Source organism: Bubalus kerabau, chromosome 20, assembly GCF_029407905.1.
Source record: "Bubalus kerabau isolate K-KA32 ecotype Philippines breed swamp buffalo chromosome 20, PCC_UOA_SB_1v2, whole genome shotgun sequence".
In the NCBI taxonomy this organism is placed as follows: Eukaryota; Metazoa; Chordata; class Mammalia; order Artiodactyla; family Bovidae; genus Bubalus; species Bubalus kerabau.
In genome coordinates, this window is record NC_073643.1 from 12,314,764 (window position 1) to 12,340,685 (window position 25,922).

Genomic DNA, 25,922 nt, shown 5'->3' on the forward strand with positions numbered 1-25,922 from the left:
TACTGAGTAGTTTGAGTTACTGTGAAAAGTACTTGGATCACAAGTGTCAACTGGGATGAGCTTCGTGTCCAGCTGTGGTCCCCCGGGTTCTCGCCTGTGGTCACCCTTGGATCACCTCATCCATTGTCCATCAGGGTCCACTCTACCTCGAGCCTCAAAAATTGGTAACTTCGAAGGCTCACTGGCGTCTGGAGTCTTAACTCACTGTCCAGGTACTAAGGGTCTCCATAATATGGACTCAGATTTTGTCTCTAATATATACCCTTTGTTCTCCCGTCAGCGTCTTACCTGGTCTTGCCACTTTTTGCTTTCTTGCTTTCCAAGACAGTTGTGCTCCTCACATACCAGAGGGCCAGTATACCTCATATACTGGCCGATGGAGGATTTAAGCACGTGAGACCTAGGCACTGCTAACGGGGGCAGAACAGAGTCAGTGCCAGGCAGCCCAGGGAGACAGGGTGAGTGGACATGCAGACAAGCCTTCCAGAAGGGTTCCCAGCTCCTGAATCCTCCATCCCTGGACGAAGTCTGGGAGGTAAGCTTTGTGCTACACCCAGACGGATGGAGGGCACTTCCAGCAGGCCGGATTGAGGGGCGCCGGAGAAGAGAGGGTCATTCCAGGTAAAGGGGGCAGCTTATTATGAAGAATAATGACGAGCACCATTTCCTTATATACAAACATGTCACGAGGACGTGTGTAGAGGTTCTACTAGGTGAGCGTAGCCGCTGGTTCACCCCACCTGGAATGGTCCTCTTGGACTGGGCACGCGCAGGAGGCCATGAGGAAGGAGGTGGGCAAATGTCTTTTAACAACTCCCAGATAAATAGGTTTTAGAGATCTAGTTAACTCACAGCATAATGATAATAGCCAACAACATTGTATTATAAACCGCAAAGTTGCCAAGAGACTAGATCTTAATTTTTCCCATTACAAAAAAGAAATTATACTTGTCTGTCATCATAGAGGTATTAGCTAATGCTATGGCGGCATGTATATTGAAACAGATAAATATAAAATCAACACCTTGGGGACTTCCCTGGTGGTCTGGTGGTTGGGACTCTGGCTTCCAATGCAGGGGATGTGGGTTTGATCCTTGGTTGGGGAGGTAAGATTCCCACATGCAGCGAGGCTAGGCCAAAAGAGTAAAAAAACTGTAAAAAAAAAATCAACTCGCTGCACACCTTAAACTTACAAAAGGTTATACATCAATTATATTTAAACAATATTGTTTTATAAAAGAGGAAAAAAGAAAAATGGTGAGCAAAAAGTCTTGTATGCTAAACCAATATAATATGCTACCTTGTATGCTTCCAATATGGGCTTCCCAGCGGGCTCAGTGGGTAAAGAATCTACCTGCTGTGCTGGAGACGCAGGAGATGCGAGTTCGATCCCTGGGTTGGGAAGATCCCTTGGAGGAGGGCATGGTAACCCACTCCAGTATTCTTGCCTGGGGAATCCCAAGGACAGAGGAGCCTGGCGAGCTACAGTCCATAGGGTCGCAAAGAGCTGGACACGACTGAAGCAGCTTAGCCCTCGTGCATGCTACCCATAGTTGACTTTGTGCCTGGCTCTGTGTTAAATGCCTTTCATGTATTATTTATTCCTCGGAGAAATACTGTAAGCAATGCCCGTTTTACAGGTCTCTCTGTCCCCGAGTGTGAGCTTCATGAGGGCAGCAGAGATGTGGGTCTCTGCGCATGTCCTGGCATCTAGCAGAGGGCCTGGCACACAGAAGGTGCTCAATGCTTGCTGACTGGCTGAGGAAAGAGGAAGTCCAGTCATAGAGGTGACTCCAGCCATGTTTAGCGTTAAAGAAACTGAAGGCGAGGGTTAGGGAATTGGCTGCCTGACCCCAGGCCTGGCATAGCCCCAGTGGGACTGGATCCCAGGTTTGTGGACTTGGTCTTTTGTGAGGAGGAGGCACGCTTGTCCTCCCTGTGGGGCTGGCCCCAGCCTTGTGACTGCAAAGCTGTGTGACAGGGAAGGGGCCAGATGAATTTGGGATCATGTGGTTACAACAGGGAGAAGGCTGGAAAGGTAAGTTGAAGGATGTGTGTGTGTTTAAACAGCTTTGTATTTTATTTAGAAGGCTGGGAAAAATGGATGGCTGTCTTTTCAGCCTGGCCAAAGTTCACACTTTTTTCAAGACCAAGGGCAAAGCCCCGTGTTTCAGGAACCTGTCAGCTGGTGCTAGAACTTCGGAGGGACTCAGATCTCTCCAGCATTGCTAAGGTACCTCCCTTTGAGGAGGTGCCTTTCAGGGAGCCTGTCTAGGGGAGACTCTTATTTAGGGGAGCTCCTGGGCACCTCTGGACCCTTCCCAGGCCCCAGTGGATGGTGTTTCAGGCTCTCCACTGGTTTGTCTTGCCTTTCAGACATGGGGAAGCAAATTGCTGCAGTTTTAGGGGTGGGAGGAGGAACAGAGGCCATTAATCTGCATCTAAAATGTTATAGGGTCTTCTCAGGTGGCTCAGCGGTAAAGAATCCACCTACCACGCAGGAGACATGGGTTTGATCCTTGGGTCCGGAAATTCCACAGAGAATAGCGTGGAGGGCTACAGTTCAGGGGGTTGCAAAAATTGGACACAACTTAGCAAATGAAGAGCAGCAGCAGCAAAATATTACAGGGGGGCCTGGAAGGGATGTGGTGCGGAGCCCACTTGGGCTGACCTTTGTTCTAGGGCTGTCATGGGGTGGGGGTGGGGCTGTGCCCTCCTTGGGGTGCTCCCACTTCACAACCATCCGTAGCTCCCAGGTGCTCTGAGGGAGAGTGGGAAGCCCAAATACCGGGACTGTGGCAGTAGCTGGGCCGCCTGGATTTAGCACAGATCCTGAGTCAAGACTTCTGAGCAGCCTGTGCGCGCCCCTGTGGAACGCCCTCATTGGTCTTCAGGCAGAGTCCGGAATGCCAGCTTTTCAGGGTCACTGTTTTGGGCATTCAATTTTCATTTTCAAGGCCACCCTTTCTGTTTTCCCCAGTCCCCTGACCCTTTCTTCACTTAACCTCTCAGGGTGTTGGGAACACAGATTTTGGTATCAGACTTAGGTTTATGCGTTGTTTAGAGAAGTCCCTTTTCTTGAATTAAACCCGTTTCCGGACCTGTAAAACTGGAATCATGATTATACCTCCCTCACTGGCACTGTTAGGAACAATTTGATGATAGAATGTCTGAGAAGGGCTTAGCACAGGGCCTGGCGTGGAATAAGTGCTTGGTGAATTTTACCTGTTATCATGCAGCTACCCAGGACTGCCCTCATCCAGATAGTACAGTGCAAACAGGCCAGTCTGTGGCACACACAGGAGAAATTGTGCCCACCTCTGGCCACCACGGGGAGGGGGGTCTCCTTATGGCCTTCCTCTTTGGGGATCAAGTGATTAAGACTCCACTTCTGAGCCAGGAGTTGAGATGTATCCTTCTCGGCCCTTCAGCAATATTTCCAGGGCCCTGGTGGTTTTAGAGACTTGGAACATTTGCCTTTCATTTCACCTGCACACTATCCAAGACTAAAATGTGCCCAAAAGCTCTTAGCTTGTCTTTCCTTAGAGAATGAACTTCTTTAATCTGAGTTTACATTCTTTCTTGTCTTTTTTTTTTTTTGGAGTTAAAAAATTCCGTCTTGTGAAATGATGCAGACAGCAGATGGCACACATTTATTTATTTTTTAAGATGGTACACACAAAAAAATTCTGATTTGGCAAATCAAGGAGTTGGCAACCTTATTTAGGCTCCCTTTGATTTCTTTCCTGTGTGTGCAAATGTTACTGTTTGTCAAAAAAAAAAAAATCTAGGAGTCACTGATTTATAGGATTATTCTTTGCTGTTAGCATTTTTCAGTCCCTGGCACTGTCATATCACAGGTGACATGTGGCCCTGTTCGCTGACTTTTGGATTTTCAACAGGTGCTTATAAATTTGGGTCAACATCTTTCTCCTTGGTTTCCCCCCAGTAACCAACAGTATGATCTTGGTTGTTTTTGATTTGTACTTTGTGTGGTTGGCTTTTCTTAACATTTGTGTCCAAAGGAACTACTGTTGTAAAATTTAGTTTGTACCTTAAGAGTTCAGTCTACAGGGGAGAGCAGAAAAAAAACAGTGGCTAGCATGGAGCTTTTGAGACCTAGCACAGGGCCTGAAATACTGAGACTGTGGGGGAAATATATTTAATATGTTGAAAACTGGTTAGGTCCTAACTCAGGGCCCTAAGCGGTCTTAAAAGCTACACACGCAGGGCCTGGGCAGAAATGTTCACAGCAGCAGCGCTGACTTTAGCTGGGCTGAGCGCGGCAGGTGACAGCTTTGCTGGGGTTCAGAGTGTCGGTGGGGGAGGAGGACCACAGGTCTGAAAGTCCTTTGGAACTTTTATGGAAATTGTGCTTGAGAGGAGGTGGGGGTGGGGCCTCAAGACCCTGGAGGGCTTTTGTAACCAGGGCGCAGCCTGTGATCTGATGGATCCAGGGATGTCTCACTGATGGTGATAAAGAAGTTGAGCAGGAGCTGGGTGACTCTGAGGTGTGCGTGTGTGTGCTCAGTCACTCAGTCGTGTCCAACTCTTTTGCGACCCCATGGGGTGTAGCCTGCTAGGCTCCTCCATCCATGCGATTTCCCAGGCAAGAATACTGGAGTGGGTTGCCATTTCCTTCTCCAGGGGATCTTTCTGACCCAGGGATGGAACCTCAGTCTCCTGTGTCTCCTGCATTGGCAAGTGGGTTCCTTACCATTGCTCCTCCTGGGAAGCCCCTTAGTCTGGGGCAAGGAGAGCTAATAACAAAGATGGGGAGGATGTGTCCAGAGGGTGTGTGTGAACCCAGCTTGGGGATGGCTGTTCTGGGGCCTGCATGCCTCTTAGGGGAGACAGAGCTGAGGGTGAGGTGGGGAACGGGTGACTTGCACTGGGCTGCTGTAGGGCACTTTGAGTGTTCACGCTTGGATGCACAGATTCATTCTGGCTCAAGTCTTTGTTACGCAAACGGAATGGCACACAGGACTCATCTGGGGTGTGAATGTGTGGCCACCTAGAAAGAATGATGCCGAAAGCATTCTGAAGCCTCATCAGGCCCTGCAGGAAGGAATACTGTGATCAGAGGGCTGGGTGGGTGGGTGGGGGAAGCAGAACCCCTGATAGGGACCTGTGTCTAATGTGAAGTTGTAGAGAGGGGGGAAATAGGCACTAGTCAATGAAAGAAAAATTGCCAAGGACTTGGGCAAAAGGTGGAAGGTTCTGGAAGGCTGCTACTGTCTTTGGCAACCAGGGAAGGGGCAAGGAGCTTGTGGGCCTCAGAGGCAGAGAAATGTGGGGTTGTAGGGCCCCAGAAGGCCCTCCTTCTGCCCCTCCTTTCTCTGGGTGAAGGTACCGTTATTTCTCACCGAGAGGATTTTCTTTTCAGGGTTGGGGTGGGGGATAAGGCTGCGCCCCTCTGGAGCTGCCTACTTGAGCGGGTAACTTTTCCCAAAGTTCCAGTCCAAAACCCCAGGGAAGGGGACTCGCGGGCCTGCAGGTCTGGCACCCAGAGCCCACGTGGGATCCTGGACCCCGCTGCACGCACCTTGGCCTTCCATTCAAAGGAACAACTGCAGGAGAGAGAGATTTGGGTCCATTTTCATACTTGACGGCACTGACCCCTTCCGCTCTTCATTCAGGGCCTTGAATCACAGGTTTTTCTCAGCTGCTGAACTGACTGGTAATTTCAGAGAACCCCTGTGAAAACAGACAGATCTGAAGGCTATGGTCTTTTCTTCCCTCCCCTCAGAGCTATGTGTTTTTTTTTTTTAATTCTTACTGGCGTATAGTTGATGCACAATATTGTTAGCTTTCGGTGTACAGCATAGTGAATCAGCTACACACATACGTGCATCCACTCTTTTTTTCAGTCTTTTCCCATATCGGTCATTACAGTGTGTTGAGTCGAGTTCCCTGTGCTATACAGAAGGTCATTATTAGTCATCTGTTTTATGTGTGTGCGCGTGCTCAGTCACTTCAGTCGTGTCCAACTCTTGGTGGACCCTGTGGACTGTAGCCCACCAGGCTCCTCTGTCCATGGGATTCTCCAGGCAAGAATACTGGAGTGGGTTGCCATGCCCTCCTCTAGGAGATCTTCCCAACCCAGGGATCGAACCCAGGTCTCCTGCATCTCCTGCATTGCAGGTGGATTCTTTATCGATAAGCCCCTGGGGAAGCCCCATTTTGTGTATAGTAGTCTGTATATGTTAATCCCTATCTCCCAATTTATCCCTCTCCCTCCTTTCCCCCCTGGTGACCCGTAAGATTATTCTACATCTGTAACTCTGTTTCTGTTTTGTAAATAAATTCATTTGTACCATTTTTAAAAATTCCACACATAAGCAACACCATACAATATTTGTGCTTCTGTGTCTGACTTACTTCACTCTGTATAACCTCAGGGCTTTGTTTTTTAACAAAATATTTTCTCTTTGCTGGGTAAACAAAGCAAAGGTTCTGTAAATGTTACAAGGATCACACAGAAATAATGGAGATCGCCATGGCCTGTACCACTAACCTGAACCTTCCTGGATTTCGGGCAACAGTGGGTTCTAGTCCTGGCTTCCCTGCCCACCCACAGGTGCTATAGACCAGGATGCTGGGTGGAGGCAGGAATCAGCCTGGGTCTCACCCCTGGTACTTCCCACCGTGTGACCGTGGTCAGGACCCCATATCTCTGAGCCTGGGGAGATTTGGCTTAGAGCATTTCCCTTGCTCTGAAAGTTTTAGCCCAACCATCTCACTTTCTGAAATCCTTTCTATTTTAGTATTTCTGAGAACATATTCAGAGAAGTATTGTATTATGTTCCTAGGTCTGCAGTAAGAAATTGTACGACCACAAGCTGGGTGACTTAACAGAAAGCTATTCTCCCATGGTTCAGGAGCATCTTCCCCATTTTTTCCAGATCTCCCCAGAGATCTCCACTTATTCCTCTCTGAAGTGTCTCTATACTGTCTTCTCCCAATAGATCAAATCAAATATATACACGTACACTAACCTGTCCTCAGACTCTCCAAGTTGTTCTACAAATTGTACTCCAACTGGCTTTATTCACCTTCATTGCATATTTTGACATCTCTTCCTTTGGATCTGCCCTATTTATTCTTAACAACGATAGTGTTCTATTCTGAGTGGTACATTCTTTATATAAATGTCTCCACTTGTTGGGCTCTTGGATTTGTATCCTTTTTGCTTTGACAGACAATGAGGCAATTAATATCCTCATGTCCTTGAATGAAACATGTCTGTAGAATAAATTCCAAGCAGCTGTGTAAAAAGCTTGTGTATTTCTGTAGAGAGAAGCTGTACCACTTAAGTCTTGTCATCAGCTGTGTGTGAGAGCGATTCTCCATCCATAATCTTGCTGCTTAGGGTGTTATTAAACTACTTTCTGAGGTTTTTGATGTACAGAAGTTTTAAACGTTTAATGAATTCATGGCTATCACTGTGTGGTTTCTGCTTTTGGTATCATTAGAATGGCCTTTTCAAATGTGAAGATACTTACAATTTTTTATTGCATTAAAGCCTCTCCAAATTTATGTAATTTGAGAATCAAAAATACAGAAAGGTTACAATGAAAAGGTGGGATTAGGTCTTCCTCCTCCACCCCGTACCCCAATAAAGGTAATTTTATTTCTCATGCATCCTTCCAGAATTTCTTTATTCATATATAAGCAAATGCAGATATATATATTCTTATTTAGCTCTCCCCTCTGTCTTTTAAAATTTTGCACAAAATGCAGTGTAATGTATACACTATCCTGCATTTGCTTTGTGCAAAAATATTTTGCAGATTATCCCAGATCAGTAAATACAAAGCATCTTCACCCTTTTTTTTTTATCTTCACCCTTTTTTTTCCTTTGTTTTTAAAGAAAGTGCATACTTCATTGTGGGGCAGCTGCACTATAATTTATTAAACCAGTCCTCTGTTGATGGCCATTCAAGCTTGTCCCAGTCTTTTATTATTATAAACAATTAGACAGTGAATAATGTCATACCATTTCCTGTGTGTGCAATCGGTTTGCAACATTGATTCCCAGAAGTAGAACTACTGGGGCAAAGGCCGTGTGTGCGTGGCACTTGATTAGATCTGACCAAGTTTCCTCCTAGAGCAGCTGAAGATAATCTGAAACCTGTAGCTGTATTTTCTCTTAGGGCTTTTTTTTTTTTTTTCTCAACGCTTTGTAAAAAATGAGAGATTTGCATCTAAGCAAAGGCACAGATTTTAAGGATCCTGTTCAGTGAGCTTTGATGAGTGTACATACCTGTGTGACCCCACCCCAATCACCGTAGAGAACATTCCATCTCGCAGAAAGTGCTCTTATCCCCCTTTCCAGTCAGTAACCCTCCCTCCTTCCCTGGGTAACCGCTCTTCTGCTTTCTTAGACTTGCCAGTTCTAGAGCATCAGCCAAATAGAATCCCACAGTCTACAGTCTTCTGAGTCGGGCTTCTCTTGCTTAGCATAATGTTCTTGAGGTTCTTCACATTGCTGTGTGTGCCAGCCATTGCTTTTCACTGCCCTGGTGTCTTTTTGACACTAGCATTTTTTTTTTTATTTTTTTTTTTAATTTATTTTTTTTTTCTCTTTATTTTTTTTAAATTTTATTTTATTTTATTTATTTTTATTTTATTTTATTTTATTTTTAAACTTTACATAACTGTATTAGTTTTGCCAAATATCAAAATGAATCCACCACAGGTATACATGTGTCACACTAGCATTTTTTTTTTCCATTGACTTAGAAGGAATTTTGGTGTATGATGTGTATTTGTTTTCTATAGCTGCCGTAACAAATGCCCACAAACTTAGTGGCTTAAAACCATGCAGACGGATCATCTCACAGTCTGTCGGTGAGAAGTCTGGTTCCTGTGGCAGGTTTCACGAGGCTGAAATCAAGACGTTGGCTGGCTAGGAGGGTCTGCCCAGAATCCTTTTCTAAGCTCATTCGTGTTGTTGGCAAGATCCAGATGCTTGCAGCTGTGGGACTGAGGTTCCTGTTACCCGACTGTCACCCAGGAGCCTCTCTCTCTTTCCAAGGCCGCCTACATCCCTCCCCGTTGCTTCCCCTCCATCTTCGAGGCACGAAGCAATGGGGTTAGTCTTTTTCAGGTTTCACGTCTGCTTCTGCAAGTCTCTTGCCTTCCACTTCTCCAGCATCTTGCTCACTCTAGCCAGATAAGTTTTTCTGCTTTAGAGGGTTAATATAATTAGATTGGGCTCACCTAGATAAGGGCTTCTCTGGAGAAGGAAGTGACAACCCATTCCAGTGTTCTTGCCTGGAAAATCCCATGGACAGAGGAGCCTGGTGGGCTACAGTCCATGGGGTCACACAGAGTCAGACACGACTTAGCGACTGAACACGCACCAGCGCTGTTAGCAGTAAGGCATCTGCCTGCCAGTGCAGAAGACGTTAAGAGACGCAGGTTTGATCCCTGCACGGGGAGGATCCCTTGGAGGAGAAAAAGACAACCCACTACAGTATTCTTGCCTGGGAAATCCCAATCCATGGAGTCCCAAAAGAGTCAAACACGACTGGGCGACTAAACAATGACAACAAGAAAACAGCCTGGATTCCATCTATTTACAAAGGCCCTTTAGCCACGTCACGTAATGCATTCACAGGTTCTGGTGGTTGGGGCATAGGCATCTTTGGAGTGTGTGTATGTGTGTCTGTTGTTTGGCCTACCAAATAGTATGAATTAAAAATTTAACTTCCAGGACTTCCCTGGCAGTCCAGTGGTTAAGACTCCTCACTGCCATTGCAGAGGGCGCAGGTTCAATTCCTGGCCAGGGAACTAAGATCCTGCATGCCAGGCATTGCGGCCAAAAAGAAAAATTAACATCCTTTCCAGATATTGTGCCAGTTTTACCAACAATTCATTCTTTCCCTGTCTATTTTAAGAGCTACCTTTTTCATACATGGAATTCTTTTATATTATATGTTTACTTCTGGATATTTTGTTTTGTTCCACTGGTCTGCTTGTTTTCATGTTAATATCACACTTTTAAAACTTAACAGTTGAGTTTTATAAATACATTTAAAAATGTTAGAAAAGATTTTCTCTTTATACTTCTTTTATTAAGAATATTTTGGCTAGTCTGTCCTGTTTATTCTAAGATGAACTTGAGAATTCTTGCATTAATTTCTTTAAATATCATGTTTTTTAATTGGAATTTTTTTGGAAAGTACATTAATTTAGAGAGGATTTGATATTTTGTAATAGTGAATTTTCCCAAACAGAAACATGTTATGGGGAGAGAGGTGGATTGGGAGTTTGGGATTGACATGCACATACTACTGTGTTTAAAATAGATAATCAACAAGGACCTACTATATAGCACAGGGAACTCTGCTCAATATTCTGTAATAACCTAAATGGGAAAAGAATTTGAACAGGAATAGATACATGTATAAGTATAAATGAATCACTTTGCTATATACCTGAAAGTAACATAACATTGTTAATTAACTACCTATGCTTAGTCATGTCCGACTTCTTGCAACCTCATGGACTGTAGCCCACCAGGCTCCTTTGTCCGTGGGGATTCTCTAGGCAAGAACAGTGGAGTGGGTTGCCATGCCCTATGCGTCAATATAAAATAAAACTAAAAAAAGAAACATGTTGTGTATTAAAGTTTAAAATTCAAGACTATCTTTTGAGTAAAGTTTTGGTTGTTTTTTCCACATCAGTCTTGCAATTTTACAAGTGCCAGTGGCTGTTTATAAAGAGATTAAAAAAAAAAAATCCCCCCCACCCAACCAGGAATTGAACCCTGGCCCTAGCAATAAAAACACCAAATTCTAACCACTGAACTGTCAGAGAATCCCCAAATAAAAATTTCCATGAGAATTATGTATAGACTTGCATATTTGTGTAATTAAAATTTTTCTTATTACTCTGGTTTTTCTTTGAAAGTCTATGTCTCGTCTCTCAGGTTGGACAGATACAAGATTGTTGTTTTTAACTGAAGCATAGTTGATTTACATTGTGTTAATTTCTGCTATACAGCAAAGTGACTAAGTTATATGTATATGTATATTCTTTTCCATATTCTTTTCCATTATGGTTTATCACAGGGTATTGAATACAATTCCCTGTGTTATACAGTAGGACCTTGTTGTTTAGGGTTTCTGTCCTGTGTTAATTTTTAGCCCATAAACATCAAATTGTAAAGCAATATGAACATAACTCGGAGAAGGCGATGGCACCCCACTCCAGTACTCTTGCCTGGAAAATCCCATGGACGGAGGAGCCTGGTAAGCTGCAGTCCATGGCATCGTGAAGAGTCGGACACGACTGAGTGACTTCACTTTCACTTTTCACTTTCATGCATTGGAGAAGGAAATGGCAACCCACTCCATGTTCTTGCCTGGAGAATCCCAGGGACGGCGGAGCCTGGTGGGCTGCCATCTATGGGGTCGCACAGAGTCGGACACGACTGAAGCGACTTAGCAGCAGCAGCATGAACTTATGACCTTCCCAGGAGTCCTATTTCTGCTTTTCTCCTCACAGTGAAACGTTCCATTAAGAATTTAACAAAAAGCATACTTTGAAGTACTGGTTAGTTGCAGGACAAGAGTGAGTCAATCTGAGATGAGTCCAGTCTTAATATGAGCATCAGGGGAAACAGGACTTTGAATTGGCTGTATCGGCAATTCTGAACAGCAGGGATCAATTGTGGACTGAAACTTCCGTGTCCCCCTCAGACAGAAACCAAGCTGCTTCATAAAATCACGTCAGAACATTTTCTTCATGCTTGATTTGCAAGGTCAGGAGCAGTTTTGTACACTTGGGTCTTGCTTTTGTGCATCTTTGCTCTATTTGTTAAGGGAGTGAGTAGGGTGGAAACTTCAGGTTCTGTATTTATGGGAAGTTATGGAGCCATGAGATCATTTTTCAGTTGTACTCCTGTGGGCACTGAATGGAGGATTTGTGGCAACCTGTAAGCCCATGTTCTATGTCAAGATATTGTGTGGAAGTAATTACATGAGGATTGAGCTCCTGATGGCAGGTACTGCTCATCTGTGTATAGTAGGTGTTGGATGGGATAGAAAGACAACACAGAGCTCAGAGGTGGGAATAAGACAGCGCAGGAAGTGTGGAAATTGCACCCTTTCCCCCAAGACAAAAAGAAGGAACAGCAAAGAAAGCAAATCGTAGTCCTCAGAATGAGTCCTGACTTTGCATTCTTATCCCGTGCTGTCTGTGCCCACCTTTCTGTGGGAGCAGGAAGGAGTTGGTTTTAAGAATTGCTGTCTCTGCCCTCTGTTTTTGCAGTTATCTGTACCCCCAGCTTTCCAGAGTTGATCTTGGATTGTTCACTACTTTGAGGATGTTTTGAAAGGGTTTCAATTAAAAAACAAAAACAAAAAAACCCCACCACCAAGAAACAAAAAAAGTAAACAAATTTGCTGTTAAGTTGTTATGTCGTACCCAGATAAGGGACAGAGGAAAAGCCTCTCTTTCTGCCCCTTTCAGCTGCCTGGAGCCCACCTTTTTGCAGTCTGGCGCCTGTAAATCAGTTATAGAACTCTTCATGTGTATACACACAATGCAACTATAATGGAGAAGAATTTTTTTTTTTTAAAGAATATAGATATATACATGTATAACCGAATCACTCTGCGGTATACCCGAAACTAACGCAGCACTGTAACAATCAAATATCCTTCAATAAAAGACAAAACAGAATAAAGACACACACACAAAATGACAGCAGCCCGCGCCTGCTTTGTTTTCAACTTGCTAGTTTCAGAACCTCGCCAGTGCATTTGCATTTTTCTTACTTCTGCTTCCTCTGCCAAGCAGCCCTGGCCACCTCCCAACAACTGGACCTTGAATCCTCCTAGGGATATAGTGAAACTGAGCAAAAGCAGACTCTGCCCCTGTGAACCTGTCTTTACCTTCTGATCATTTAGCTTCAGCCCCACTGACAAAGCTGAAAGTTCAGGAGCCTTTCCTGGCCGTCCAGTGGTCGACTTCACCTTCCAGGGTAGGGGTGCTGGTTTGATCCCTGGTCAGGGAGCTAGGGGGTACTAGTGGTAAAGAATCTGCCTGCCAGTGCAGGAGAAGTAAGAGATACAGGTTCGATCCCTGGTCCGGGAAGATCCCCTGGAGAAGGGAATGGCAACCCACTCCAGTAGTCTCGCTTGGGAAGTCTCATAGACAGAGGAACCTGGAGGTTTATGGTCCATAGGGTAGCAAAGGGTTGGACAGGACTTAGCATACTTCGCAGCCAGAAACAAAACATAAACCAAAAGCAATATTGTCACAAATTCAATAAAAACTTTAAAAAAACAGTCCACATCAAAACAAACAGAAAAACTGAAAGTGCAGACTGTGATGGATCCATGTATGGCCCGCCAGTGCCTCACACGGCAGGGTCTGACTGCCGCTGACTGTTTAGCCTCCGCCTGGTTTCTTCAGAGTGGAGTCTCGCCCCCGAGGCCAGTCCACCTAGGCTTGGATTCCAGCACCACCCCTATCCCTGGGACTATGGCAAGGCCCTGAGCGCTCCTTGCCTCAGTTTCCCTATTTGTCAAATGGGGACACAATCCAGCCTACCTCCTGGGGCTTCTGGTAAGAATGAAATGACATGATGAGATTCGTTCTCAGGAGTTCTGTCATTACGGTAGGTAATTACCACTGTGTTTAACAGTTTCATCCTATAAATAGACTGCTCACTTGTTAAAAAAAAGACTCGACAGCAGAGCAGCGATGTAAAGCATTCTTCCCTGTAATGAAGGTGTAACTGTCAATAAATCCTGCTGAGAAGCAAAAAACTTTCTTTGTGGTTGGCAATCCCCCTTTCCCTTGTCGCATGACCATACCAAGAAAAAGCCAAGATGTAAGAGGATGAAAACATTGGATGTCTGCTCATAACATTTAGAGCTCACTTAAGTTCTAGAGAAAAATCAGATGTGAATCGTTTTTATTGTATTTATAAGTACAGTGGAAACATTTTGTGTTTGAATTCTTTAATTAAGCCCTTAAAGAGTCATTTTAATAACATTTATGGTCTGATCATGAAGGTGGCACATTTTCTGGCAATTGGAAATTCAGAAGAGCTCAAGGAGGAAGATTAAAACCCTACCTAATTCCAGTGGTGAGGCTGTTAACATTCTGGCATGTCTTCGGTACATTAGATGTGTTTAAAATTTAATTTGGGATTATGTGCCTTTTTATGTAGCCTTTATCTTTCATTTACTAACGTAGCCCATCATTAAATGTTCTTTTACAACATGACTTTAAAAAAAACTGTGTGGTATTCTACCATATGGGTGCTTTATAACTGATTCAAATCTGTTACACATTATGGAATATTTAGGGTTATTTCTGGTTTTTCACTGTGGTGAACATCTATGAGGCTAAGTATATCAGTGATCTAGTATATTTCTCCTGTAAGCCGGATGTGACAGGTCCCACCATTGGGGGACTCACTCTTTTAAATATTTCCTAGTGACCCTTTGCTATTTTAATTTTTCATTCTTTTGCCTATGAGTGATGGTGATCCTGGATATCCACTGTCCATGTATTTAGCAACTACTTGTATTCCTTTGTGAATTTTCTGTCTGTGGCCTTACACATTTTGATCAGGTTGATCCTTCCTTGCAGTGAAAGGTATTTATAAAAGAGGGGTACCAGAAATTCCCTAGTGGTCCAGTGGCTAAACCCCTGTGCTTTCACAGCCATGGGCCTGGGTTCGATCCATAGTTGAGGAACTAAGATCCCACAAGCTACGTGGTGCAGCCAAAAGGCAAAAAAAAAAGGGGGAGGGATATTAACCCTTTGTCAGTTGTTACAGACATTTCCTATTTCTAGCTGTCCAAAAATGGCCACTTTAAAATTATTTATTTGACACCTGGCTGGCAATATTTGAAGGTGAAACACATGTTTTCATTCTCTAATCAATTGTATAAACTTTTTCTCATGGTCTCCTCTGTCATCTCTGTATAAATGTGAGTCATAGAATTTAGAGATTATTTAATGCAATGTCTAGGTGGAATTTTTAATTTTGACTTGTTTAGCAATAACATGCCTCATTCTGGAATAGCTCTGCGTGGTGAATGCAGGAATGCAGTTCAAAAGTCCAGTTAACTCATGGGCTTAAAATAAGTCACCGGGACTTCCCCTTCCCTATTGGTCCAGTGGCTAAGACTCTGCTCCCAATGCAGCAGGCCCGGTTTTGATCCCTGGTTGGAGATACTAGATTCCACACGACACAACCAAGACCTAGCACAGACAAATAAATAAATATTTTAAAAGGAAAATAAGCCACCACTTCTGTCTGCTTGGGTTGGCTTCCCTGCCTCCCAAACCCCTTGCCAAGGTTTGAAATGATACAAACAACAGGGATTATTCTTTGTACAATGATTATGCTGGTCAAGAAGGCTTTCGATAGATTGTACTACCCTACAGGTGCAGGGCCTGTGCAGCCACCTGAAGTGTCCTCATTTTTAAGACTTTCCCCACGGCCTTACCTTTCCTTCTGCTATCTTGAGAGGAGAAAATTCTGTGGGACATCTCTTCTGATCCCCACTTTTCTTTTGGCCATAGCGTGTGGCATGCAGGATCGTAGTTCTCTGAGCAGGGATCAAACCCATGCCTCATGCAGTGGAAGCAGTCTTAACCACAGGACCACCAAGGAAGTCCCTGACCCCCACCTTTTCCCTGCCTCCTTGGCAGCTGCTTCTCGAGGCTCTGCGAGGCCTCTCCTGTCCACTACCTTGGTGTAGCAAACACTTCCTGAAGCCCCATCAGGTGGGCAGGGCTCCAGGCCACACCAGAGAGAATCGGTAACAAGCAGCCTCTCTGGGTCTGGCATTCTAATTCATTACACAGCAAATATTTAAGTACCCATTCTGTGCTGCTGCTGCTGCTGCTAAGTCACTTCAGTTGTGTCCGACTCTGTGCGACCCCATAGACTGCAGCCCACCAGGCTCCCCCATCCCTGGGATTCTCCAGACAAGAACACTGGAGTGGGTTGCCATTTCCTTCTCCAATGCATGAAAGTGAAAAGTGAAAGTGAAGTCGCTCAGTCGTGTCCGACTCCCAGCGACCCCATGGACTGCAGCCCACCAGGCTCCTCTGTCCGTGGGATTTTCCAGGCAAGGGTACTGGAGTGGGGTGCCATTGCCTTCTCCACATTCTGTGCTAGGGCTACCAAATGAATGAAACAGGAGTCATGAAAGAGGTAAGGGCTTCCCAGGGGATGCAGACAGGTAAGTGGGCAATAGGAATCTCAGGGACAAATACTTCGAGGCTTTTAGGACCTTTGGAGACAGTGGAAGGACTCTAAACTCCTTGAGTGAGTAAGCCATGCAGTACAGGGTCAAGGGCAGGAACTTGGAACTGGGGTCAGAACCGGGGACACCCATTAGCCCATCCTTAAGCAAGTGACTTGAACTTGATCCTAAGTTTCCTCATCTGAACAGTGAAAATGGTGCCTCCTTCTGAGACGCTGTGTTGGGTAAATGAGAGAGAAATGCTTGTGGCGGTTGTGGGAAGTGCTGCCACTTATCTAGTGCACACCACCTGCCAGCTTCATGTCGTCTTTTAAAAATTTTTGTTTATTCTTTATTTTGGCTGCCTTGGGTCTTCGTTGCTGCACTGGTCTTCATTGCTGCGCATGCCGGGGAGTGGGGGGGGGGGCGCTACTCTAGTCGCGGTGCACGGGTTCCCCATCGCAAGGGCTTTTTTCGTTGCACAGCACGTGGGCTCTAGGTACTTGGGCTTCAGTAGTTGCGGTGCATGGGCTTAGTTGCCCCACAGCTTGTGGAATCTTCCTGGCCTAGGGATCGAACCCACGTCCCCTGCATTGGCAGGCGGATTCTTAACCACTGGACCACCAGGGAGGTCCTTCAGATCGTCTTAGGCATGGAAGCTGACTCCTTCCTTACAGCCTACCTGGTCATTAACACCCAATAAATGGAATCGTTCTGGCCGCTGCTCCAGAGGTCATAAAAGAACTGAGAAAGAAACCGTCTGCGATCAGACACTCAGTCTGGTCCCTGGTGGGGAGGGGTGTGGGCAGGGTGTGCCTTCAGCTGGTGGGAGGGGCCAGGATGAACAACCTGCCCCTTCAGACTCCGAGCGATGCAGATGGGGAGAGGACGGAAGCCCGTGCTGCCAGCCTTCCCTCGTCTCCTCACAGGATGGACCCCACAGCTTACGCCGAGCTGCTGAAAGAATCTGGCAACCAGGGTTTTAAGAGTGGGAACTTCTCTTTGGCCATCAGAAAGTACGATGAAGCCATCCAGATTCTCCTGCAGTTGTACCAGTGGGGGTAAGTGTTTGGATTTTCTCCCTGCCTCACTCTCTTGCTTTTGTTTTTTTTTCTCACTTTTTATCGCACCAGCTAGTTTCAGTTTCTTTTCTCCTCCCACTTTCTGTTTATCTTCTCTGCAGTCAGTCTCAGTGAAGCTAGAGGAATTCAGGAAACAGAAAGTGAAACCCAGGGGGCTGTTGATCAACCTTGCAAAACTTTCCCTTTTGTCTGGTTCCAACAGAGTTCCTGGAATGACCGACTCTGTCTCCAAGCCTCTGCATTTGCCATTCATTCCATCTTGTTTATCTGTGCTGTCAACCCACTGGCCTGGCCACAGGGCAAGCCACCAGGAACTAAGGCTCACCTCTTCCCCTGCCCCTTCCGCTTCTAGCAGACCTGTTCCCAAACATTTCAGGATTACAGCCTGCTTACAAATTATGGAGGACCCCAGAGAGCTTTTGTTGGTGTAGTTATCAATAAAGCCTGTGTTAGAACTCAAAACTGAGAAACATTTAAAATATGTATTTATTCATTATTTTAAAATATCAGTAATAAACCCGTGACATGCTGACACAAGCAGTGTTTTTATGAGGAATTACTTTTCAAAACCAAAAATGTAGTGAGAAGAGTTTCACATTTTACGTATTTGCAAGTCTCTTTAATGTCTGTCTCAGTGGAAGACATCTGGCTTCTCACATCTGTTTCTGCATTGAGTCTGCTGTGACATCACACTCCAGGTAGCCTTTGGAAAATTCCCCATCCACGTGTGAGAGAAGGATTGTGAAAAAGGCACCTAAGTCTCGGTATTATTGTATTAGTTTCCTGTTGCTGCTGTAAGAAATGACCACCAACTTTGTGGATTAAAACAATACACATTTATGATCTTGTGTTTCTGGAGGTCAGGGGTCCAAAATGAGTCTTGTGAGGCTAAAAAGCAAGGTGTTGGCAGGGCTGGTTCCTTGGGGAAAGTGAAAGTGAAGTCGCTCAGTCGTGTCCGACTCTTTGCGACCCCATGGACTGTAGCCCACCAGGCTTCTCCATCCATGGGATTTTCCAGCAAGAATACTCAAGTGGCTTGCCATTTCCTTCTCCAGGAGACCTTCCCGACCCAGGGATTGAACCCCAGTCTCCTGCATTGTAGGCAGACACTTTACCATCTGAGCCACCAGGAAAGCCCAGTTCCTTGGGGAGGAGCCTCCATTTCCTTGTCTCTTTCACCCTTGAGTGGCTGCCTGTATCCTTGGCTTGTGGTCCCTTTGTGCATCCTCCTTAAAGCACATCATTCCAGTTGCTGCTTCTGTCATCACATCTCCTCTGCCTGTGGCCGACTCTCTCAGTCTCCCACTTACAAGGACACTTGTGATCGTATCCTCTTCCAGATCCTAATCTCAAGATCCTAAATTAATCCCATCTCCCAAGTTCCTTTTGCCATAAAAGAAAACATTATTTGGAACCCATTATTCAGCTAACTGCAATTGTGAAGATAGTTTGACCTTGGGGACTACCTGAAGTGGTCTTGGGGGTCCCCAGAGGTTACCACATCATTCTTTGGGCACAGCTGTAATAGAGGAAGCAGAGGTTGGCATTTGTAGGGAGTATACAGCGTAAACTTGTACCTAGAAGTGGCACTGAGTTGAGTTCCTGACACATGGCTCCCACCTCCTCCCTCCTATTTCCTGTGTCTACGCTGGATTGGAATTGACTGTAACTGACCTGGGCTTGTAGTTCTGTCATTCTGCACCCTCTTAGTTCAGATCAGAGCTGTGTCAGAGCTGGTAGAGTGCCTCATTCATCGGGGGAAATATTGACTTCCCCTTCTGTCTTGCAAAGAAAAAGGTAGTGTCAGATTGTGGTGGTAGACTGACCACATGGTGAGTACTCACATCTCAGCGCCACCACTTAGCAGATGCATGACAGCTAAAGGGACACCTGCCTGCACCCTCGTGTACTGCCTTTCATGGGACCTTCCTGATACAGTTTCCGGAGCCCATCACCTGTCACCTGCCTTCCTGCCGCTGCCAGCTGACACAGGGCTTGTGGTCCACGAGCAGGTGTCCTGGGGAGAAGGGGACGGAGGGAAGCAGGATCGGGTAGGGATGGTGTCTCCACTGGAGTCAGCTCTGGACCCTGAGTTGTACTGCAGAACTGTCTCTTTAAGACAAGGAGTCTGACCTTTCTGATGCCTGTGTCAGTCAATCTCCAGCTGGTAGGCTGTCTGGCCCCTAGGAATTGTCCAAGGGAGTGGGGCGATTAGTCAGCTCAGGCTGCAATAACTAACTGCCATTGACTGGGTGGAGTAAACAACAGGAATTTGTTCCTCACAGTTCTGGAGACTGGGAAGTCCAAGGTCCGGGTAGCGGCCAGTTCAGTTCCTGGTAAGTGCTCCCTTCCTGGTTTGCAGATGGCCACATTCTCACTGTGTCCTCCTATGGTGGAGAGAACAGGAACACTCTGATGTCTCTGCTTATAAAGGCACTAATTCTATCATGAGGGCCCCGATCTCCTGGCTTCATTTAAACCTAATCACCTTCCTGAAGGCCCCTGCTCCAAATACCATCACTCTAGGGGTTGGGGATTCAACAAATGAATTTGGTGGGAACACAGTCCATAACGGGGGTATAACTTCCTGGGGAGAAGGCAGCTCCCATTAGGCTGAGGATAAATGGGACTCAAGGAGACCCTAGCTGCAGCCCATACTCATTCCTGCTAGGACTGGCCAGGGTGTCTGGGCTGGACACTTGGTGTCTACTACACTGTGGTCACAGCTCCCTTGTCAGTTACCTTCTGACAGACTCAGCACCTCTCCTGAGCTTCTGGGCCCTCATACTTCACGGAGAAAAACTAGATACAGAAAGCCCTGCGGGTGGGGACATAGTAGAGGAGATTTTTACTTTGCTTTATTTTTTTGTGGGTATCTGTATTACCTAACTTTCCTGTTAGTATTATTTTTACATGAAAGTAGTTCAAATAAAGGAAGTATAAGCCTTGCTTTTCCACTTTGTGTGTCTTGAATTAAACAGCACTTGGACTTCTGTTGACTTTTTATGGTATATTTTGTGTTTTGCTTCTTCCAACTTGGTTTCAGCAATAACCTTGCAGCAGTATGACCCCTAGACCCAGGCCAGTACTTTGACCCCCTGATGTGAAAAGCTGACTCATTGGAAAAGACCCTGATGTTGGAAAAGATTGAGGGCAAGAGGAGAAGGCGTCAGCAGGGATGAGATGGTTAGATAGCATCACTGCCTCAATGGGCATGAATCTGAGCAAACTCTGAGAGATAGATAGTAAAGGACAGGGGAGTCTGTCATGCTGCAGTTCATGGGGTCACAAAGAGTCAGACATGACTTAGCAACTGAACAACAAAGAACCAGGCAGGAGGGGCCCTGACCTGCTGTGCTTTTGAGGCCCGATTTTGCCTTACTCCAGCTGTACCCTCCTTTTGGAGGGAGTCTGGGGCAGGGGCTTTACCCACTCAGAGCTTGCTTCCTTCCACCAGGACCCCAGAATTCCTGTCCACGGCCCCTGCTCCTAGCATCTGCATGGGCCTCTTACCTGCAGACAATTTTCAGAGTGCCTTCCAAGGTTAGGGGTGAGGACTGAGCTTGGACATCACATCTCCTGCAATGCAGGATGAAGGCTGAGATGGAAAGAGAAGAGAGAGTGGTGAGGGGCACCGGCCTGGCTCACTGGTCCTGAAAGAGTGCCTGTAGTTCTAAATTTGAAGCTTGCCTTTCTGATTTAATTAAATTTACATGGCTGTATGTGGTCTGTGGCCACTGTATCGGACAGGGAAGATTGGCCACATGGTATGGGTGCCTCTTTTTGTACTCTGGCCCTGGGTCCCCTCCCATTTGGGTGGCCCTGCCTATGTACTAGAACAGTGCTCACCCAGCATCTTTCACAGGCTCCATGGGGACAGTGTGGTCCTGTGTTTTGAGGAGCTCTGGCTCCATTTAGCATGCACGTGTATGTGCGGTGGCTCCCACGGTGTCTGGACTTTGTGAAGGCTCAGTGAGAACTCCCAACCTCTCCACCCTGAGGACCAGTTGTCCTTTTTACAGCATCTTCACCAGTGGACTCTAAGGGGTAAAAGTCCTGTGGAGGTCAAGAGGAGGTGGACTCGAGGTGCTGAGAACATTTGTCATGAAAAGGTGGGAGGAGAGGATTTGGGAGTGAGGAAGGGCGCCTGGGACATTGCAGATGACCTCGCCTTTGTAGGCTGTGAGGGTCAGATGTCATAGGTATAATTGGGACATTTCCTGCTGAAACCCCATCACCATGGCAAATATAATCAGTATCAGAACTGTGGCCTTCAAGGACTGGGTTCTGTATTTGCAGGACAATACAACTATTTACTGACTACCAGTTGGTCCTTTCCCACAGGGTTCCCCCCAGGGACTTCGCTGTGCTGCTGTGCAACAAATCCAATGCATTTTACAGCCTTGGGAAATGGAACGAGGCCTACATGGCTGCCAAGGAGTGTCTCCAGTGGGATCCGACCTACGTAAAGGTAGGCTGACTGTGGACGCCGCAGCTGCTGCCTCCTTCCCTTCCTTGTTGTTTGTTTTGTCTTTACTCTTCCATCTCTCATGTTTATTTTTGTTGTTGTTGGCTGCAAGGTCCATGGGGGACCTTGGTTCCCCGACAAGGGATCAAACCCGCACTCCTTGCATTGAGTGCTGGGAGCCCTAAGGTGGATTGCCAGGGAAGTCCCTGTGTCTTTAGGAGCACTTCTTATTCAGCTCTCTTTGCACTGTAGACAGATGTGCACAGCATCTGGAGGCGAGTAGGAAGGATGGTGGCCAAGTGTTGAAAGACGTTTGCAGGGGAGAGTCGAGCCAGGCCTATTGGTGGATTCAGTCCAGGGGTGGTCTCGATGGAGCTCATTTTGTTCTGATGTATTTACACCAAAATTCATAGTCTCTGCATGTTCTTTGCTGTTTGCAAGTTTCAGTTTGTCTCCTTCCTGGTCATAAGAATTCCCCGCGAGAGGGGTTTTATGGCGATCCTTCTTGGAGTTTCTGCTTCTAATCAAAGAAGGGAGGCTCCAGGAAGGCTTCTTTCTGCGTCTGTTGAATCTCAGATGCATTCATCTCAAAAGAATCCTTGTGCCAAAGTGTCACATTTTGGGGTGATGTATTCTGATCCCCTTCACCTCCCTCCAAAATAAAAGGCGAAACTTAGACCTGAGAAAGGCAAAGAAATGGGAAATTCTGTACCAGCTTACTTGGCTGCTTGCTTCCTTTTTCTGATTGTCATCTAAGGTTTTAGACTTTTTAAAATGCAAACAAATCAGTAAATAATGAGAGGTTTGGTGAAGTTGAATTTCACCAAAATTTAAGTTGAATTTCAGGTGCTTGCTTTTTTTTTTTAAGTGTTTATTTATTTGACTGCCTTGGGTCTTCGTTGTGGCACTTGGGATCATCCTTGCATCATACAGGATCTTTCGTTGCAGCACGAGGACTTCCTAGCTGCAGTGCAAGGGCTTAGTTGCCCTGTGGCATGTGGGATCTTAGTTCCCTGACCAGGGATCGAACCTGCTTCCCCTGCTCTGCAAGGAGGGTTCTGAACCAGTGGACCATCAAGGATGTCACAGGCACTTGCTTTTTTTTTATGAACCCAGTTGGTGAACACCTTGTATTATTTTAGACAGAAAATTGTTTTGGTAGCCCCTGATACTGATTCATTTCAGTGGTCAAAGTGGGGAAGGCAATATGGATCATTTTGTTCCTTCTCAAGAGCTTAACAGTTTGCATACAGGCAAAGCTAGACCATTTCCCTCTATTAATCATTGAAATTTTCCTCTCCCTACAGAAACCAAAAGAAATGTTTGGCCTCTGGTGTATACTGCTTGTAATATGAGCTGAGTGACCCTCAGTGCTTGCCATTTCCATTGGAAATCGTGTTTACTTTGATTGAAAGGAGCAGGGAACAGCTCCTGTGTTGACATGACAATCTCATTCTTTTCCAGAACACTGTTGTTGTAGGACTACATGGTTTCATTTCTCCCTTCTTGCTCAGGCTGTGTTTTAAGGCACAAATACATAAACCACATACGTCATTGGAACCAGGCCCACTCCTTTCTCTCTGGTTCTTACGTTGTGTGCTCAGCCAGTTAGTCATGTCCGACTGCAGCACCATGGACCATAGCCCACCAGGCTCCTCTGTCCATGGGATTTCTCAGGCAAGAATACTGGAGTGGGTTGCCATTTTCTCCTCCAGAGGATCTTCCCGACCCAGGGATCGAAGCTGCGTCTCTTCTGTGTCTCCTGCATTGGCAGGCGATTCTTTATCACTGAGTCACCTGGGAACAGAGGACACCAGCTGGCTCCAATGTTAGATGCTATATGTGTCATGGACTTGAAAGGGATTCTTTTCGTGCCAGTTACCACTTGATAGGAGCATTGTGGCATGGAATCCAATGTGGAAAGCCTATATCCAGAGCTTGTTAGAAATCTGTGTTTACTTGGAAATCAGTGTTTTCTTGTAGTCTGTTGCCTCAGATCCTCAATCTTGCCTTGCCTTCAGCAGCAGTTTGGAAGAGATGGGCATGTTAACAGTTCTGTTTTTTCTCATTGCAGGGGTACTACCGAGCTGGTTATTCCTTGCTGGGGTTGCGCCAGCCTTATGAAGCTGCTCGCATGTTTTTTGAGGGTCTGCAGCTCGTGAGGAGCAGCCAGGACAAGACCCAGATTGCTGATTTCTTGGTGGCAGTCTTCACCACGATGGGCAGTAAGTCGGGACTGGGGGAGGCCTGCCCTCTCTTTCTTTTAAAGGCCTTGTGATTGTCTTTGAATGGCTCCTTGGGGACTCAGGTTTCTGGGGAGATAATTACAGGGTGTTTTTCTTTGTGGCTTCTTCATGCAGTTTGAATGAAACTTTACAGTGGAAAACACATGGGAAGCTTTGATGGCCCAGGCCTTTGAGAAAACAACTTCATCTTTTTGCATAAATCACTTAAAGCTGTCCCAGTTTTCCAGTTTTGTTGCAGACCTAAGCTTTCTCTGTTGCTATCCATAGGGCTGTCCCTACTTATACTACATGTTTTACGTGATTTTTGCGTGTATTTCTCCAGTATGTCAAGAAGTGTTCCTGTTTGCCATGAAAACAATTTGAAGGGACTGAGGGAGGGTCCTACGGAAGCTGACAGTCTGCTAGGAACACACCCGGGTGGGGGTGGGCATGTGGGGGAGGTGGTGATTTGCATTGATCATTAGGTTATTAGTCTGACAACCTGGCCTATGATATGGCTTTGTCCGTGACCTTGAGTTGGCAAAAACAGACAAGTATGCAACATATATGAAAAATTCCCCGCCAGGGACAAAGGAGATCTTTCCCAGGGTATCACAACATGGTCTAAAGTTCTACCAACGGCCAGGCTGTTGTTTTCCAATACTGTTTTTGATCAGATTTAAGATTGCATTAATTTAAGATGTGCCACTATTTTTAAATTTTATTATTATGATTTTATCTTTTGGCCACACCACACAGCAGGTGGTATCTTAGTTCCCCAACCAGGGATTGAACCTGTGCCCCTTGCAGTGGAGGGGGGGCTTGTGGGGGGTTCTTAATCCCTGGATTGCCAGGGACATCCCTATGCCACTAATTTACGTTCTGCTGTTGAGACAGCATCAAGAGCAACACACATCCTGATTCTAGAGATGGTAGAATGTGAGCAATGGCATATGTTAGAATTGCTGGAAAATGGTCCTGGCTTTCAGAAACAGATGAATTACTGCTGATGATACATTTGACTGACACGGATCCAACCGTTCCCGATTTGATTGTGGGAAAGCAACTTCTGTGATCTGTGGAGGGGATCCTACAGACTTTTGGCAAGCTTGGCACAGAGAGGGGTTGAGAGCAGTGTCAGGTGGTAGGTGGGAAGTAGTTAGAGGTGGGCTTAGCCGTGTCTCCCAGCAGAGACGTCAGTGTCCAGACAGGTGCTAATGAATCACAGCTCTCCCATCTGCCTTTTGCTGACAGTGACTAAAGCCTGCTTCCCTTTCCTCTGAGCCTGTTGGTTTGTCCCATTCTCTATATGTCCTCATTATTCTCTGTCTTTTTTTAAAACTTAATTTAATTATTTGTTTATTGTGGTTGCGCTGGGTCTTCGATGCTGCATGCGGGCTTTTTCTCCTTTCGCTGAGTGGGAGCTGCTTTTTGTTGCGGGGCCCGGGCTGCTCACTGTGGTGGCTTCTCGTTGCGGAGCACAGGTTCTAGGTGTGCGGGCTTCAGTAGTTGAAGCACAGGGGCACAGTAATTACGGCATTTGGGCTTAGTTGCTCTGCAGCATGTGGAATCTTCCCAGAACAGGAATCAAACCCATGTCCCCTGCATTGGCAGCCAGATTCCCATCCACTGTACCACCAGGGAAGTCCTCCCTTTGTGTCTTTTAAAAGCCACTGTTCTGGGGCTTCTGTGGCAGTCCACTAGTTAAGACTCTGCACTTCCGGCACAGGGGGTGCAGGCTGGATCCCTGGTTGGGGAACTAAGATCCTACATGCCGTGTGGCACGGCCAGAAAATAAAAAAGTGTACAATCCAATGGTTAAGACAAACTAATAGCACTGCTCTGTCAGAAGCCAGACCAGAGTTTGGGAATTCCAGGCAACTGACTCTTCGGTGTGGCTGCCCCTCTAAGAAATCTG

The 25,922-nt window shown here is 46.0% G+C and overlaps 1 protein-coding gene across 3 annotated transcripts in view; it reads left to right on the forward strand.

The window, feature by feature from the left end:
• TRANK1 (tetratricopeptide repeat and ankyrin repeat containing 1) overlaps positions 1-25,922 on the forward strand; it is a 97,055-nt gene that overhangs the window by 4,844 nt on the left and 66,289 nt on the right. Inside the window, exons 2-5 of one of the 3 annotated variants that reach the window (XM_055558724.1) lie at positions 17,159-17,290; positions 19,597-19,647; positions 21,656-21,782; positions 23,854-24,004. In XM_055558724.1, the coding sequence (XP_055414699.1) occupies positions 17,159-17,290; positions 19,597-19,647; positions 21,656-21,782; positions 23,854-24,004 (461 nt within the window). Of the gene's footprint in view, positions 1-17,158; positions 17,291-19,596; positions 19,648-21,655; positions 21,783-23,853; positions 24,005-25,922 lie in introns of those variants that run through there. The other 2 variants (XM_055558725.1, XM_055558726.1) reach the window with 2 other exon arrangements.